At 35.5% G+C, this 16,036-nt stretch overlaps 1 protein-coding gene across 1 annotated transcript; it reads left to right on the top strand.

The window, feature by feature from the left end:
• The first annotated feature begins 3,697 nt into the window (after positions 1 to 3,697).
• LOC124989684 (heterogeneous nuclear ribonucleoprotein Q-like) lies at positions 3,698 to 5,946 on the top strand. Its single transcript, XM_047559642.1, is given in 2 exon segments — positions 3,698 to 4,309; positions 4,311 to 5,946. Coding segments are annotated over 2 exon segments (1,662 nt in total). The 5' UTR covers positions 3,698 to 3,848; the 3' UTR covers positions 5,512 to 5,946.
• Positions 5,947 to 16,036: the final 10,090 nt, after the last annotated feature.

Below are 16,036 nucleotides of genomic sequence, written 5' to 3' on the forward strand. Positions count from 1 at the left end.
GTTAAAACTCTATGTTAGTAATCACTTGTAAGGACCTATTAGAGATTCCATTCAGCATCCCTATCTAATTGTGAGATTTCAGGCACCATCAAATCTCCTCAGTCATGTGGCCCAAGATATAGGGCATCTCCTATAATAACTTGAGCCTTATAGAGCTCCCTCTCCCCATTGGTTCTTTTCTAGCTTGGCAGCCTTTAGAGATACTTGGTAAATTACTTGATAAAGGGGTTAGAATAATATGTCCAAATGAGATGAATGTTGTTTCCAAAAATCTAAAGAGGCCCACAAACTGCTGTGCTTCTTAGTTAGGAGGGACCAGATACAGTAACTTGCCCTTCACTTCAAAAGGACATGTCAACATGTCCTAGACCACTAGACCTTGAGAAGTTTCACCAAGGTGGTAAGTCCCTGAACTTTCGTGTGGTGTTTCTGTATTAGACACATCTTTGCATTTCTAAAGTGATGAGTTTTTCTCTTAAAAGTTATTATAAGGGTAGCCTCTTCAGAAGTATCAGTATTAATAAAGAAGAGCTAAAAGATAGTGAACAGGATCTTCAAATCAGCTGTCAAGTGATGCTCTAAATAAGCAGAACCCCAAGGTAAGAAATAGAATCAAAGGCTAAGGTACTAATGGATATTAGAGAAAAAAAAAAAAAAAAACATGAAAAGGTCTAGCAGAATAAGAAACCACAAACCTAGGATATGAGATTATCCCCTCACATCAGAGAATGCCACATTCAGAACTAGTTCTGTAGGTCCTTTATTGTCTCAATTTTTCTTCCTAGCTTTTAGCACTTGTTATCTCTTATGCTCTCAACCTAAATGCTGATTTTTTAAAAATTATTCCTGTTGCTACATCAAGTTCCAATGCCCCTTGTTGCCGACACATTAAAAGGTAAACAATTCGTAGCCAAAAGATTCTTCCAAATATGACCCCCAACTGTCTTTATAGGCTTGGCCTGATGCTTCACCTCATGGAACCTATTTTCCAGCCATATTACATCCTTTACCTTCCATATAATATATTGTGGGTTTTCTCAACTTTCAGTCTTTGCACATCCTGGACCCTCTGCTGGGGGGGCCCTTCCTCCTCATCTCCTACTCCATCCTCAAGACTCCATTCAAATACCATTGCTCTGAATTTCCTGCTTCTCCTGAGCAAAGGATTTGAGTCTGATTTCTGGGCTCCACCCAGCATGTGGTTCATAGTTATTAGAGTGCTCACCACAGGATAGCATTGTTTTTCTATCTATGTTTATCTATCTATCTTAGCAACTAGAACAAAGGAGAAGCATAATAAACAGTTGGTGAACAAATGAATGAATGTTCTTATCACCTACTGGTTGATCCACATCCTTCACTATAGCTCCCTGTCTATTCTCTTGCAACTTACCAATGATTTTATCTAAAATCTTTACTAGGAAATTTAGTTTTCCAAAACAACTATATAAGTAATTATTCAAGTCACTAACAGAATGTTCCTTTAAACTGATTTGTTTACGTGTCACTTAGAAAAGATTGTTATTATGTTTAATTAGTTTATTTTTGTTGTCATTGCTGGCCAACACTTTAATGAATCTCTACATAAGAAAGAGAAAAAATTGACCAGTTAATTAAAATATTGATTTTATTTTCATAGTTTACTGTGCTAAAATTATGTACTTATTCTGAATATCAGGGCCTTCCTTTTGAGTCTTGTTTTCCAACAAACTGGCTGTGTGACCTTTAATAGATAACCCCATAATTGCTCAATTCTTCCTGCTGTAAAATGAGAATTATTTCTGCCCATTCTATGTTTTCGTTATTTTAGTTTTTTCAGGTCTGTTAGTTTTAGTACAAGTACTATACAAATGCAAACATTCTGAATACTGTGTGATTAATAAATATATTGGTACACTTTGTGTTTTGTGGACAACCCCTGTGCTCTGTGGATACACCTGTATAATGTCTGAACAAAACAGAAACCTATTTAACTCACATTTGAACATCTACATTTCATAGCCAATGACTGAAATGGTACCTGGAAAATTTAGGAAGCTTTCCTTCATTGTTGGAATTAAATATTTTTTTCTGTCATTATTTAGGCTAATACTTTCATTAGAAAAAGTAGTTTTTAGTAATCTATTCTAGTAGTACTCTTGTATCAGCCAAATCCTAGCCTAAGCAAGTCCCAATTCTGCAATACAGTTTTAAATTGGTAAATAAAGGAATCTATGAAATACACATTTATAATTTTTTGAAAACTACAAATTTGCAGTTGTACCTGCTACCTATAAATGTAAATGTCCAGAATAATACTGAAATGCACTGAGAATTGATTTTCCCTAATTTAGAGCCACCTGTGTCGCTTTGCTCCAATTGTGTAAGTTATGAAGAGCTTTAAGCTCAAGCTGGTCTGACAGCTGCTCTGAAATTGCAGGGTGGTACAGCTATAATTGTGGTGACAGCAGTGGAAATAGGCCTCTCATCATGTGAGAATCATCCTATCACTTAACATTTTTCCCTCCTCTGAAATCTCACCTTTATCTTGCTTAATATTTATAGTTTAATTCTCTAAAGAGGAAATTGCAAATTGGATTCCTTAAAAATTAGGCATATTCATTTATTTCACAAAGGTTTATTGAGTTCTTATGTGACAAAAGAGCAAAGTCCTAGGTCTTGATAATATAAAGAGGATACAGAGTTCATTGTAAACTCAGAGGACAGACCTGTGAACAGCTTGTGTTCTAAGGAAAGCAAGATGTAAAAGCAACTATTTTCACCAGAAAGAAAGGGTCAAGCAAAGTTTTTCAGAAAAGGTGGTACTTGAGCAATCTTGAGAGATAAGTGCACCAAGCTGATGGCACTCAGGTTGTCTGTTGAGAGGGAACTGTATGTATTCAACACACAGGATATCAATCTAATTTGGGGATCCTGAAAAGCACAAGTAATTTTGACTCTTGAAAATTAATGAGTGTTAGAGATGGGGAACATAGTACAGGGCAGCCCATGGTAAATGGATACATCATCAGGGTGGGTGAAGAACAAAGCAAAGCATGCTATTATCCTATGAATAACATACAGCAAGTATCCTGTAGACTTTAAGAGATTACATCAACCAGAAGAGAATCACAGTAATTTGATCAGGGAAAGTTTAATATGAAGAATTACTAACTATAACAGGGGATTGGAATAACGAGGGATTAGCTAATCAAAAGCAAAAGTGACTCTATTTAATATAGAAATGGCACATATAAAAAATAGTTATTACATCTTAAACTGAGACAGAGTTCAAGAGTGAAACTGCTCTGTCCTCTCTCCGGCCCTGACCCCTAAATCCTGCCACAAGGCAGGTTAAAGGATGAATTAAAATTCTAAAAGCAGTTAGAGAGGGCACAGAAGTAGCTCACTGAATGTGGAGAAGATGTGGTGATTCCACATTGCTGAAACTTGCTGAAAATATACGTTCTGGGGTTTTAGGGGAAACTATTTATATGGAGATGGCTCACTGGAGATACTCATAAAACTTCTGGACTGGGGAGATGCTGAGAGAGTTGCTGGCTCTTGGGCTCTGCTGCCTACGGTGAAGTTCAAACCCAATCACTGAAGAAGCTCCCTGCATTGCAAAGAGCCCAATGCTACAAGAAGTCACTCATGCTGCACATTTCTCAGTCTAAAAACCCTGTTTTGTCTTCAAAGAACAAAACTCCAGGGATCGGGTTTGCTGCCAGCGGCGTGAGCTTCGGCCGCCATTTTACAACAGCTCCACTCGCGCCGGACATAGGGAGCAGCGAGCACGCGTTTCCCGCAACCCGATTCCTACGGACAGGATTCCTCCGCCGCAGCCGAACGGGGAGATCTCTGGAAACATGGCTACAGAACATGTTAATGGAAATGGTACTGAAGAGCCCATGGATACTACTTCTGCAGTTATCCATTCAGAAAATTTTCAGACATTGCTTGGTGCTGGTTTACCACAGAAAGTTGCTGAAAAACTAGATGAAATTTACGTTGCAGGGCTAGTTGCACATAGTGATTTAGATGAAAGAGCTATCGAAGCTTTAAAAGAGTTCAATGAAGATGGCGCATTGGCAGTTCTTCAACAGTTTAAAGACAGAGATCTCTCTCATGTTCAGAACAAAAGTGCCTTTTTATGTGGAGTCATGAAGACTTACAGGCAGAGAGAAAAACAGGGGACCAAAGTAGCAGATTCTAGTAAAGGACCAGATGAGGCAAAAATTAAGGCACTCTTGGAAAGAACAGGCTACACACTTGATGTGACCACTGGACAGAGGAAGTATGGGGGACCGCCTCCAGATTCCGTTTATTCAGATATTTGTGGGGAAGATCCCAAGAGATCTATTTGAGGATGAGCTTGTTCCATTATTTGAGAAAGCTGGACCTATATGGGATCTTCGTCTAATGATGGATCCGCTCACTGGTCTCAATAGAGGTTATGCGTTTGTCACTTTTTGTACAAAAGAAGCCGCTCAAGAGGCTGTTAAACTGTATAATAATCATGAAATTCGTTCTGGAAAACACATTGGTGTCTGCATCTCAGTTGCCAACAATAGGCTTTTTGTGGGCTCTATTCCTAAAAGTAAAACCAAGGAACAGATTCTTGAAGAATTCAGCAAAGTAACAGAGGGTCTTACAGACGTCATTTTATACCACCAACCGGATGACAAGAAAAAAAACAGAGGCTTTTGCTTTCTTGAATATGAAGATCACAAAACAGCTGCCCAGGCAAGGCGTAGGTTAATGAGTGGTAAAGTCAAGGTCTGGGGAAATGTTGGAACTGTTGAATGGGCAGATCCTATAGAAGATCCTGATCCTGAAGTTATGGCAAAGGTAAAAGTGCTGTTTGTACGCAACCTTGCCAATACCGTAACAGAAGAGATTTTAGAAAAGGCATTTAGTCAATTTGGGAAACTGGAACGAGTGAAGAAACTAAAAGATTATGCTTTCATTCATTTTGATGAACGAGATGGTGCTGTCAAGGCTATGGAAGAAATGAATGGAAAAGACTTGGAGGGAGAAAATATTGAAATTGTTTTTGCTAAGCCACCAGATCAGAAAAGGAAAGAAAGAAAAGCTCAGAGGCAAGCAGCAAAGAATCAAATGTATGATGATTACTACTATTATGGTCCACCTCATATGCCCCCTCCAACAAGAGGTCGAGGGCGTGGAGGTAGAGGTGGTTATGGATATCCTCCAGATTATTATGGATATGAAGATTATTATGATTATTATGGCTATGATTACCATAACTATCGTGGTGGATATGAAGATCCATACTATGGTTATGAAGATTTTCAAGTTGGAGCTAGAGGAAGGGGTGGTAGAGGAGCAAGGGGTGCTGCTCCATCCAGAGGTCGTGGGGCTGCTCCTCCCCGAGGTAGAGCCGGTTATTCACAGAGAGGAGGTCCTGGATCAGCAAGAGGCGTTCGTGGTGCGAGAGGAGGTGCCCAACAACAAAGAGGCCGCGGGCAGGGAAAAGGGGTCGAGGCCGGTCCTGACCTGTTACAATGAAGACTGACTTGCTATGTGGGATTACACCAGAAGCTTGCAGTGGAGTAATGGTAAGGAAATCAAGCAACCTTAAATATCTCGGCTGTATAGGAGCATATTCTATTGCAGAAGACCTTCCTATGAAGATCATGGAATCAAATACGGGACATTGAACTAATACTTGGACTTTGATATGAATTTCTTTAACAATTTTCTCTGCAGTGCAAGTTATTAAAAACTAAAGCTACTCTATTTTCCAAATGTGTTCCAACAGAAATCCTTCATAACTTCTAGCATGGTATCTTAATAAAGAATAAAGTTCTTCTCTTTAAAAAATCTGCTCTAAGTAGATTTTTCCCCTGTTTTTTTAAGTTAAGGATCCCAGCAGTGGTATTCTGAAATATTCTCTTGAATTTGTGCATTTAAATTTTATTGCAGTGGTTTAGATGAATGCTACTGTTGGCATCCTTAAATTTTATTTCTGCTCACTAAGGTTAATCATGATTGTCTATATCTTTTTTATAGTAATCACTTTTGAATTGTGTTCAGATATGCAGTTTCAGGTGTAATCATCAGAGCTGGTTAGTCAGGCATTCCAGATAGTGGTTCTTTTCAGAACCTTTTTTAAAGGGTTGGTTAACTACCTCAGTAGCAGAGGATTGAACTATACCCTGTCTGTACTGTACATAGAAAAATCTTTGTAGATAAAAGCAAGGCTTGTTAAATATGATATGAGGGTAAGATTTTAATATACCAAATGTAACATTCTTAGTTGCCTTTAGTTTCAGAGGCTTGTAAGACTTCCTCATGACCATCATAACAGGCCTTGCTTTTGTCGTATTTTGTGGCTGAAAAAGCAGCCTTGCTTCTTCAGATATTGTAGTTATTTGGATGTATAATAGTTTAGCAAGATGTTACTTTTGTAAGACATCAGATGTTCAAAAAAAGTGCATCCGAACTTGTACTAAATACTGCAGTGTCCCTTTATAAAAAGTCAGACTAAAACTGACAGTTGTACAGCAAAGCCTGACATTTGGATATTTTGAAGTTTTTCATAAATCATAGAAATTAGTATATGGCTGTAGTTTAGCTTTTTAGGTAAAAGGTATGTTTCATTAGTGCATTTCTTACTGCTGATCACTGTAAAAATGTGAATCAGCTTTCCATTTCTTATGCAGGTCATGATAACTTGTAGAGTAGAGTACAATCATTTGTGCTATGTTTTTAATTTTCTAAAGCACCTTGATGACAGTGAGTGTTCAGTGGTGAAGCATCCTCTATTGAATCACCCTCAAAAAATTTTTGGCCAAGTCCTAAGTTGATAGCTTAAAGTCAAAAGTAAAATTATAGTTTAATTAGGACTTGGTTGTAAAGAAATCCCTTTTCCCCTTCCCCAAAGGGATACTGCAGTTATATCACATACCCAATAGGCACCACGATGAAGATCAGAGCTTATACTTAATTAAGGTTTTATACACACCAGTTCCCCAGTAAATGCAAATTTAACAAGAAAATTAGACATGTCATATGTTCAAAATGCTCATGGCAAACAATCATTTTGCATTCCTGCAAATAAAATTGTTTTATACTGTAAAAAAAAAAAAAAAAAAAAAAAAAAAAAAAAAAAAAAAAAAAGAACAAAACTCCAGTTTGTCTGCTAGGTTGAAGGGGGCAGTCACACAGCTGTAGAGACTGATGGAAGGAATCCTTCCTTCTTACTACCTCTCAAACACCTTTCCCTCAACCCTCTGTCTTTAGTCTCTACCTTCACTGCCACTTGTAAAGGTGGTAACTATTCCTGAGCCCTTTATGCATTATTGATGTTTTATGATTCTTGCAGGAGCTAACAAAAGGAACACTCCTTCCTCCAGCAATGCCTCTCCAGCACCCCTAGTGATAAAGCTTAACATTGCACCAGCTGGAAAGGAAAATAATTGATTCATTATCATTTCACCAGGCAGGTTAAAGGATGAATTTTGCACTGAGAGAAAGCAGTGGAAAGAACAAAGAATAAATATAACATGAAGACTTAAATTAGTTTCAGGCATTTTAACAGCACCACTGGTCTCTGAAAGAGATTGAATGAGCACCTTCAGCACCTTTTTATGAACTAAAAAAATATTTTCAACATAGATATTGATGCATGGCCAATTGTTGTTATAAAATAAAGACATTTTTCAAGTATGTAAACTATCAAATATTACATTTCCCATGTGCACCTTCTTAAGAAATAAAGGAAATGATTTTTAAGTGAAGAATAAATAAGAAAAAGAAAAAAAGGGGATCAAGAAAGCAGGGGGAAAAAAAAGAAAATTTTCAGCATAATAAGGAAGGGAAGTTCCTGGATAAGTACTCTGCAGTATAATTTTTTTTTTTTAATTAGAGCTGTGTGGTTATAAATTGTAATTGGGTCAATTCCAACAAACTCATACATGCATGGAAATGGATTTCAATTCATTTTTTCCCTCTTTTTCCTCCAGTCCTCACCTTCCCTTCTCCTTTCTCAACTCTGCTAGACTTCCTTTTGCTCATCTATTAATTTGTATTTGATTGGTTCATTAGGTAATCTTATCCTTCCTCCCCCTTTATTTTACTCTAACTTCTGCATATGAGAGAAAACATGCAACCTTTGAGTTTCTGTGTTTGGCTAATTTCACTTAGCATGATATTTTCCACTTCCATCCATTTACTGATAAATGCCATAATATTTCATTCTTTTTAATGACTGAGTAGAACTCCATTATATATATATATATATTATATATATATATATATCTCCATTGTGTGTATATATACATACATGTATGTATATATACAATTTCTTAATCCATTCATCTGTTGATGGGCATCTGAGTTGATTCCATAATTTATCGATTGTGACTTGTGCTGGGTTGCTGTAGTATGCCAATTTTAAATCATTTGGGAAAATACCCAGGAGTGTGATAAACTGGTCATATGATGGTTCCATCCCTAGTTTTTAAGAAATCTCCATATTGCTTTCCAGAGTGGTTGTACTAATCTGCAGTTCTCACCAACAATGTACAAATGTTCCTTTCTCCCTGCAACCTCACCAGCATTTATTGTTCATATTCTTGATGGCTGCCGCTCTGACTGGGGTGAGATGAAATATTAGCATAATTTTGATTTCCATTTCCCTGATTACTAGAGATATTGAACATTTTTTTTCATATTTTTATTGGCCTTTCGTGTTTCTTATATTGAGAAGTTTCTGTTTAATTCTTTTGCCCATTTATTGATTGGTTTTTTTGGGGTTTTGGTGTTTTTTTGAGTTCTTTATATATTCTAGATAGATTCCCTATTGGAGGGGTAGCCCACTAAGATTTTCCCCTATTCTGTAGGCTCTCTCTTTGTACTCTTAACTGTTTCCCTTGTTGTGCAGAAGCTTTTTAGTTAAATGGTATCCCACTTACTGATTCTTGGTTTTATTTCTTGCGTTTTGGGGGCCTTAATAAGGAAATCAGTGCCAGCACCTATATGATGCAGTGTTGACCCTATGTTTTCTTCTAGCATCTGCAGTGTAATCTTAGTAAATTCCTAAAAAGCTCAGCTATAACTATTACTTACATCATTATAATAATTTAAATAATAAATATAGATTTAAACAAAAACTTCAGTGCAACTTTAATATAGGAAATGAGGAGGGGAAGCAGAGGATATGGAAGATTCAGGGAGCTAAATTCTCAACCATCACTGTAAACAGTCAATAGATAAGATCGAAAATGGAATAATAAAAATAAAGGAGTGCTGCATATCCATATTATTTATAAATATGATAATAAAAAGAAGAAAACTTTAAAGGGGTCAAAAGTGACTGAAGTAACTGACTCAAGAAAAGAACTGGAGAAAAGTGACAGAAAAAATGCTGAATTTTGTTATCTATTTTGTCCTATGTGACTTATAAACCATATGCATATATTGCCTTTTTTTTTTTTTTTTTTTTTTTTTTTTTTTTTTCGGTGCTGGGGATGGAACCCAGGGCCTTGTGCTTGCAAGGCAAGCACTCTACCGACTGAGCTATCTCCCCAGCCCTTGCTTTTTAAAAATGAAATTAAATTTTAAAAATGAAAGTACATACTAATTTAAAAATTTATCATATCATATTCACACTCATTAAAAAAAATGTGTGTTAAAAAGTAAATGTCGGGGGCTGGAGCTGGGGCTCAGTGGCAGAGTGCTTGCCCGGCATGTGTGAGGCCCTGGATTTGATCCTCAGCACCACATAAAAATGAATGAATAAAATGAAGGTATTGTATCCATCTACAACCAAAACAAAAAAAAAAGAAAGAAAAGTAAAAAAATAAAAGTAACTGTGGGCCTGGCTCAATGATATGTACTGAACTTGACATTGAAGTAAGATTGGGCTCCCAACCTTGAGGAACTCTCAAGGTTAAAGCATGATAGAGGACAATGAGAAATACAAGAAACAAATTAGAGGACATTGCCATATAAATGCTGGATGTATGGTATGAATTATAGTTTGGAGAATTCAATTGTCGAAGAGTAATGTAAGAGAAAAAACTTCTTGAAAATAAATGACTTTACAATTTAAAAGAAATCACTCAGCAGGCTGCTATATCATTTCATGAATAATAATAGCAGTAAGGAGGTCTGACAGAAAAAAATTAAAGGATAGGTGGAAAGGAGACAAAAGGAAGGACAAGATAATATCATTTTAATCAGAAATTCTGCATATCTTTCCAGACCTGTCACTCCCCAAGTTAGTTCTTCTCCCAAGGCTGTCACTCCCACTTACTTATGAAAATTACCTTGTGTGCTGTTAATTAGTTCACACAATAAATAGATTAAGCAAAGAGAGATGTAATCTTTTTAAAGACTATAATTTAGAGGACTTTCCGGCTGTATCTATTGATCAGATGATGGAGACCACATGAGCTGAAGGATCCTGTGAACCACCTTCTTATCACCAGAACGACATCATCCCCATATAGCTTCCCATGCCCAACCCTCACCAAGTTTCATTTCAAAGAAGAGGCTGAGAATCCCAAACACATCTCTTATTCTTGAGATGGTCCACATTCTCCCTAGAGTGTATAGTCCTTGCTTTCTTAAATAAATCTCTGTGTCTCTAATTGACAATGGTCTTAAATTCATTTCTGGAATGTTTTTCAAAAACCCCACTTGTGAGTGGCAGTCCTGTCTTTGGGAGTTCCTCAGACCTCATTGGTGATAGTGATAGCTGCTATTGTCTTTATAGCCTCATCTGTAAACGCTTTCTTTGAATTAAACCTGTAACTCTAAGAAGGGAAATTTTAGTAGTCTTATTTTACAGATGAGATGAATCAGTAGCTTTCTACTAGAAAGAGCTCATGATTCAGACTTAGGGAGGGGGAAAAAAAAACTAGTTTATCTCCTTGGCTGTTCAATAGTGTATTTCTTTCTGTAGGTTGTACTCAAGAAAATTGGGAAAGTTGCTGATGCAGTTTGCCAGAACCTCACAACTGTTCCTGAGTGCTAAAACAAGGTGATGCCTTTTGTCATGCAAACCAATCCTTTAAAAATTAAGTTGTAATTATTTATCTACTTGGAAAAATATAGTTACCAAAGAGAGCACTTCTTCTTTTTCTTTAAATAAACTTCTTAAAATTTCCATGTGAATGGATTCAAAGCACATTCCAAATTTGCTTATGTGTTCTATTTTTGTAATTTCCAAATGCTAATATTATTCATTGTGCTCTTAATATATTCTGAATAATGTAAACTTAGATACTTTATTTTCCTGCCAATTTAATTGCTGTGTGCCTGCAATATTGATCTCTTTATGACCTAAAATAAAGGACGAAAACTGGATAATGAAATAAAATACTTATCTCCATCTTTTAAAATTCTACCATCTTATTATTGAAACACTTCAAACAGTATCTGCATGTGATCTATATAATTATCATGATACCATATTCTAAATTTAAATGAAATAATATATATCATAAATATTTGATGTGCTTTTTTCCCTATTGTTCTCTATGTAAGCTTTTCATTTTGATGTCAGAGAACTATTTTGAAAAGGGTAAGATGAGATTTCATATTTGCTGAAGACATTTTTTATAATGCTTTAGAAATGCTTAGTAAGTACAGAGTTCAGCTGTTGCAAATCCATAAACCATTACTTAATTTATAGAAGCATTTTCAATCTTCACCAAAGTCTTATAAAAAGTTATTTTCATGTTTAAAATTCACTATGAACTTACTTTTTTAAGGAGAAAATGAGTTGAAGGTTGTTTTTAGGGTATTCTAATTCCCTAATTAATTACAGTCAGGTCAAAACAGGTCTGTTGAAATTAAATCATCATTGTTTCCTCCAATACAATTCCCAATTTTGGAGGAGAGCCAATAAAATATTAGCAATAAGTTTCCCATTCTCTGAAACATGAATGATAATTTTTTTATAGGTACACATATATCTATTTTATGGTTTTAGCTTTGTTATTCACTGTTTAAAGCTGATCTGTATATCATAAAAATAAACAAATGATGCAAGGCAGTGATCAAAGGCCTACCTGCCCTGCATCTCTGCAGCACTTATCAAAAGCCCTTCTATGGAACTTGCTACTTTCTACAATGTGTTGTTTTATGTGAACATTATACCTTTCTTACTACAGTTGAGCTCTTTAAGGAAAGGTTCCATTTCTTGTTTATCCGTTTATCTCTACAGTGCCTCACTCTGAATTTGCACTTACTTGACATTAAATACTTTAATTTTATTAATCTTTAATTAAGTTTTAATTTAATTAATTTTTAAATAAAATTAATTTATTTAATTTTATTAATTTTAATTTTTATTAATTTTTAATATATCTGTTCATTAAATAATATTTCAAAAACAATAAAAACCCAAAAAATCTCAGTTTCTTCATCTGAATATACCAGAGATTATGTAAAATATTTCCCCTCTGTAGCTTTTTTCCTGTTAGTGGTTATTTTTACCTAGTTATAAGCATGATTCTACATAGTTTGTACATGAAGTTTAACATTATAACATGAACAATCTCAAGGTTATTTTAAAATCACAGTCTCCAAGTTACTATATCATCTTTCATTTAGTGCACATTTTAGCATTCTGTAGTTTTGAGGCATAAAGATTGTTGTAAACTAATCTGAGGTGCTAATTCCTATCCTCCATCCCATGTCTTTGAAATTAAAGATATCATTTTGAGAATGGAAACATGGTCAGTGAAGGGGCAGAGGGACAAAGACCCTCTGAGTTGTAAGGTCAGTCCAGGTGGTAGTGGTAAGAAGAGGGAATCACTGGGGACCTCAGGCTTAGTACACCTCATTACCAAGGATCTTAGAGAAATTCATTCAAGGCTTTCAGATCACAGATAAATTATTCAAGGTGAAATTATTTTGTATAAGAATTTGAAGGAAAATGCTATCTTTGAGAACTGTGAATTCTAGAAAATTTGAAGAATATGATCCGTGAAACAAATGAACATATCCTTCCCAAATGCAGAAAAAAAAAAATGCAAGACAACTTGAAAGAATTTCTCCAGAGATATGTGTAATGACCAATTGAAAACTAGTGAGAAACAGCATCAACCCAAGTGGGAGGATTTCATGACAGAAAAACCCAATTGTGGGCTGAAGAGGATAAAGAGCAAAAAGAGCCACGGAGACTTTGAGAGCAATATACAATGCAGGAGAAGAGCACAGCAAAATTTTCAACTTTTTAAGATCTTGAACTACAACATTGACAAATGAATGTGAAAACATTGACATCTCCCACAAAATACCCCCACCAACATCTAGCTTCTGTTTCAAACCTAGCAATATTTTCAGTGGTACTCTGATGTCAAAGAGAAAATCTTCTGGAGGTCGATTGAATGTTCAAATGAAGAGTGCTACTCTATTCCTCTTTTAAGTGCCTACATATGATCATTTGAATGGGGAAGAAGAAGAGGAAAATGGGATAAATTTATTCATTGTTAGTCAGAATTTTATTTGTTTTCTGATGATTAGCTGAAAGAATTTTAAGTACAGACTTCTTGGAAATAAAATTGAACTCATTCTCATACAGGGTTGATGTTAATTATTATTGTGACTTAAAAGGCAGGTAGTAGTTGCCTATCTAGCCTCTCTGACTGTGAGAGATAAAGAATGTATAAAGGGTTATTCCATGAGTAATGTAAACAAACAGCTGATCTTGGAACAAAGAACACATTCAAGAGATGTAAAAATCAAACACTATCTCCACTATGGTGGTCTTTGATCTAGCTGCTGGGAAAACCACAGATTTTCCAGTGCAGAATAATCCCACACATTTCCCTTAATGACAAGACATATCTTAAGCTTTGTGGCCTTCCAGCCCTTAGTGTTTTCATCTTTTGAAACACACTTACGAGGAAAACTTACCAAAAATACATTCTGGCTTTTAGCCACTCCAAGAACCATAATCTTGCCCATAGCATTTATCTCATTTTTGTGCCTGTTTTTTGTGGGTAAGCTTTGTAAGATAAATAATGTCTATACATGTTTCAACTATTTAATGAGCAATCAGCAAAACCTGCCAAGGAGTCCCTCTGGAACCATATACAGATTTGAGCTCAAATGATCTGTTTTAAATGTAAATCCTTTGTAATGTTAATTTCTGTTCTCATAAGCAGGTGTATTATGATGAAACACATACCAATTCTGCCAATGCTGTGATTTTTAAAATTCTGTATTTAACGATCTAATTGAAGAACTAAGTTGATTTTTTATTTGCCATAAACCAAGCAATAGGTTGCAATAATTTCAAGAGATTTGTGGCAAATGAATTTGAGATAGAAATATATCTTTATGGCTAAAGAATTTAAGACATGTATGTCTTTGTAATATTATTCATTGCTCTTCAATAAAAAAAAAGTACAAAAAAGAAAATATTCAACTCTCTCATGTTGTCCAGTGTTGCAACTGCAGAAAACTGACTATGCTTGCCTGTATAAATTCATAGCTTACTGTCAAACTTCATCCTTGGCTTCACGTTGAAATGTGATTTAAGTTAATAGAGGAGATTTCAAAAAAGTAATATGGCTAGTGACCTAGTAATGAGACCATTCTCAAGGTGTATTTTCCATGCAGTTTCCAGCATATTCCATTCCAACATCCAGGCCCAGATCACAAAACTCAATTCCAGGTTAAGTTCCTGGCAACTTTCCTGTGCAGGGAGAAAGTCCAGACACTGATTATTTTGAAAATGATTGTGGGTTTCGTATAATACGTTATTGTTGTGTTCAGACAATTTAGCTTAAATATATTTAAAATTTTTAAATATTGACTTTTTTCTAGGAGCAATTATATGACTTTTCACTAACTTTTCTGTAGACATTTGAACATAAAGTGAGGCATATGTACATAGGATATAAAATTTTGTATATGTTTATTAATTTGAACACTTTAATACAGAGTTTACATTTCAGTGCTAATCTGTTGTTACTGTTCTTTTAAAAGTTACCTTGTGATTATATACTATTAAATTTTTTCTGTATTTTAAAATATTTGTTTTATCAGTGTGTTATATTACCTTGAATATGATTGATTTTGGTGTCTTATATTGTCTTAAATTATATTGTGTGATTATTTTGTATTGTATTAATATACTGCTATGAATATTGATTTGATTATGGTATTTTAAAATTTTTACTAGAGTATGTCATAGAGTAAGTTCTCAATAAATATTGTTGCTGTGGTTATTTTAACAGGAAAAAAATAGAGACTTGAGAAACAGGAAATGAGATGTTTATAATGTTTATATTTTACCAGTATAAAATGATATTCTGTACCAGTTAGAGTAGATAACACAACTGAATACCATGTGTTAAGCATGTATAAGCTTATTTCCCCCCAAGATAACAAGCCATTTATTCACTGTCCAGTGCTAAGGCAGCAGGTAACTAGTACCTTTTCTCTTCCTGATGCATTGTCTTTAGCCACGGCTGTCATTTCCATAGTCATCTCAATCTCTTACCTCTGAAATATGATTCAGGCAGGAAGAAGAAAAATAGGCAACTGGAAGGAAAAGGCAGTGCCTCAATAAAAACAAGAAAAAATTACCATCAGTCCAAAGCACATCTCTGATTATGTCAAATGGTATGGAGCTGTCATATGACTGCTATTTGCAAGATAGGTTGGAAATGCAGACTTTTTAAGCAATTTGGCACCTCAAATGAACAGTCAGTCAAGACTAATGGTAAGGAAGAAAGGTAGAGAAGATATTGAGTGCCCAACCTCCCAATTCTTGGAGCCCTGGACGTTAATTATGGTGATACAAGATGCTCAGGAGTGACTGGGGATAAAGGAAAGACAGATGTGCACACAAAGGGAGAAAGCGAGGGCTAGTAGGAAAGCCAAGCCCCAGTGAGGCTTGAATGACCCTGAGCTAGCTCAGCAAGTTTGTTGTATAAGTTTCATCAAAAGGTTATTTGTGAGAAAGTTTCAGCAAAGCAGGCGATCTGAAGGACGTAGGACTGGCCAGATACTGGGGCATCTTGTTTTACTCAGAATTCACTATCCCTGGGAGAAGGTGCTGAAC

This window comes from Sciurus carolinensis, chromosome 7, assembly GCF_902686445.1.
Source record: "Sciurus carolinensis chromosome 7, mSciCar1.2, whole genome shotgun sequence".
Lineage (NCBI taxonomy): Eukaryota > Metazoa > Chordata > Mammalia > Rodentia > Sciuridae > Sciurus > Sciurus carolinensis.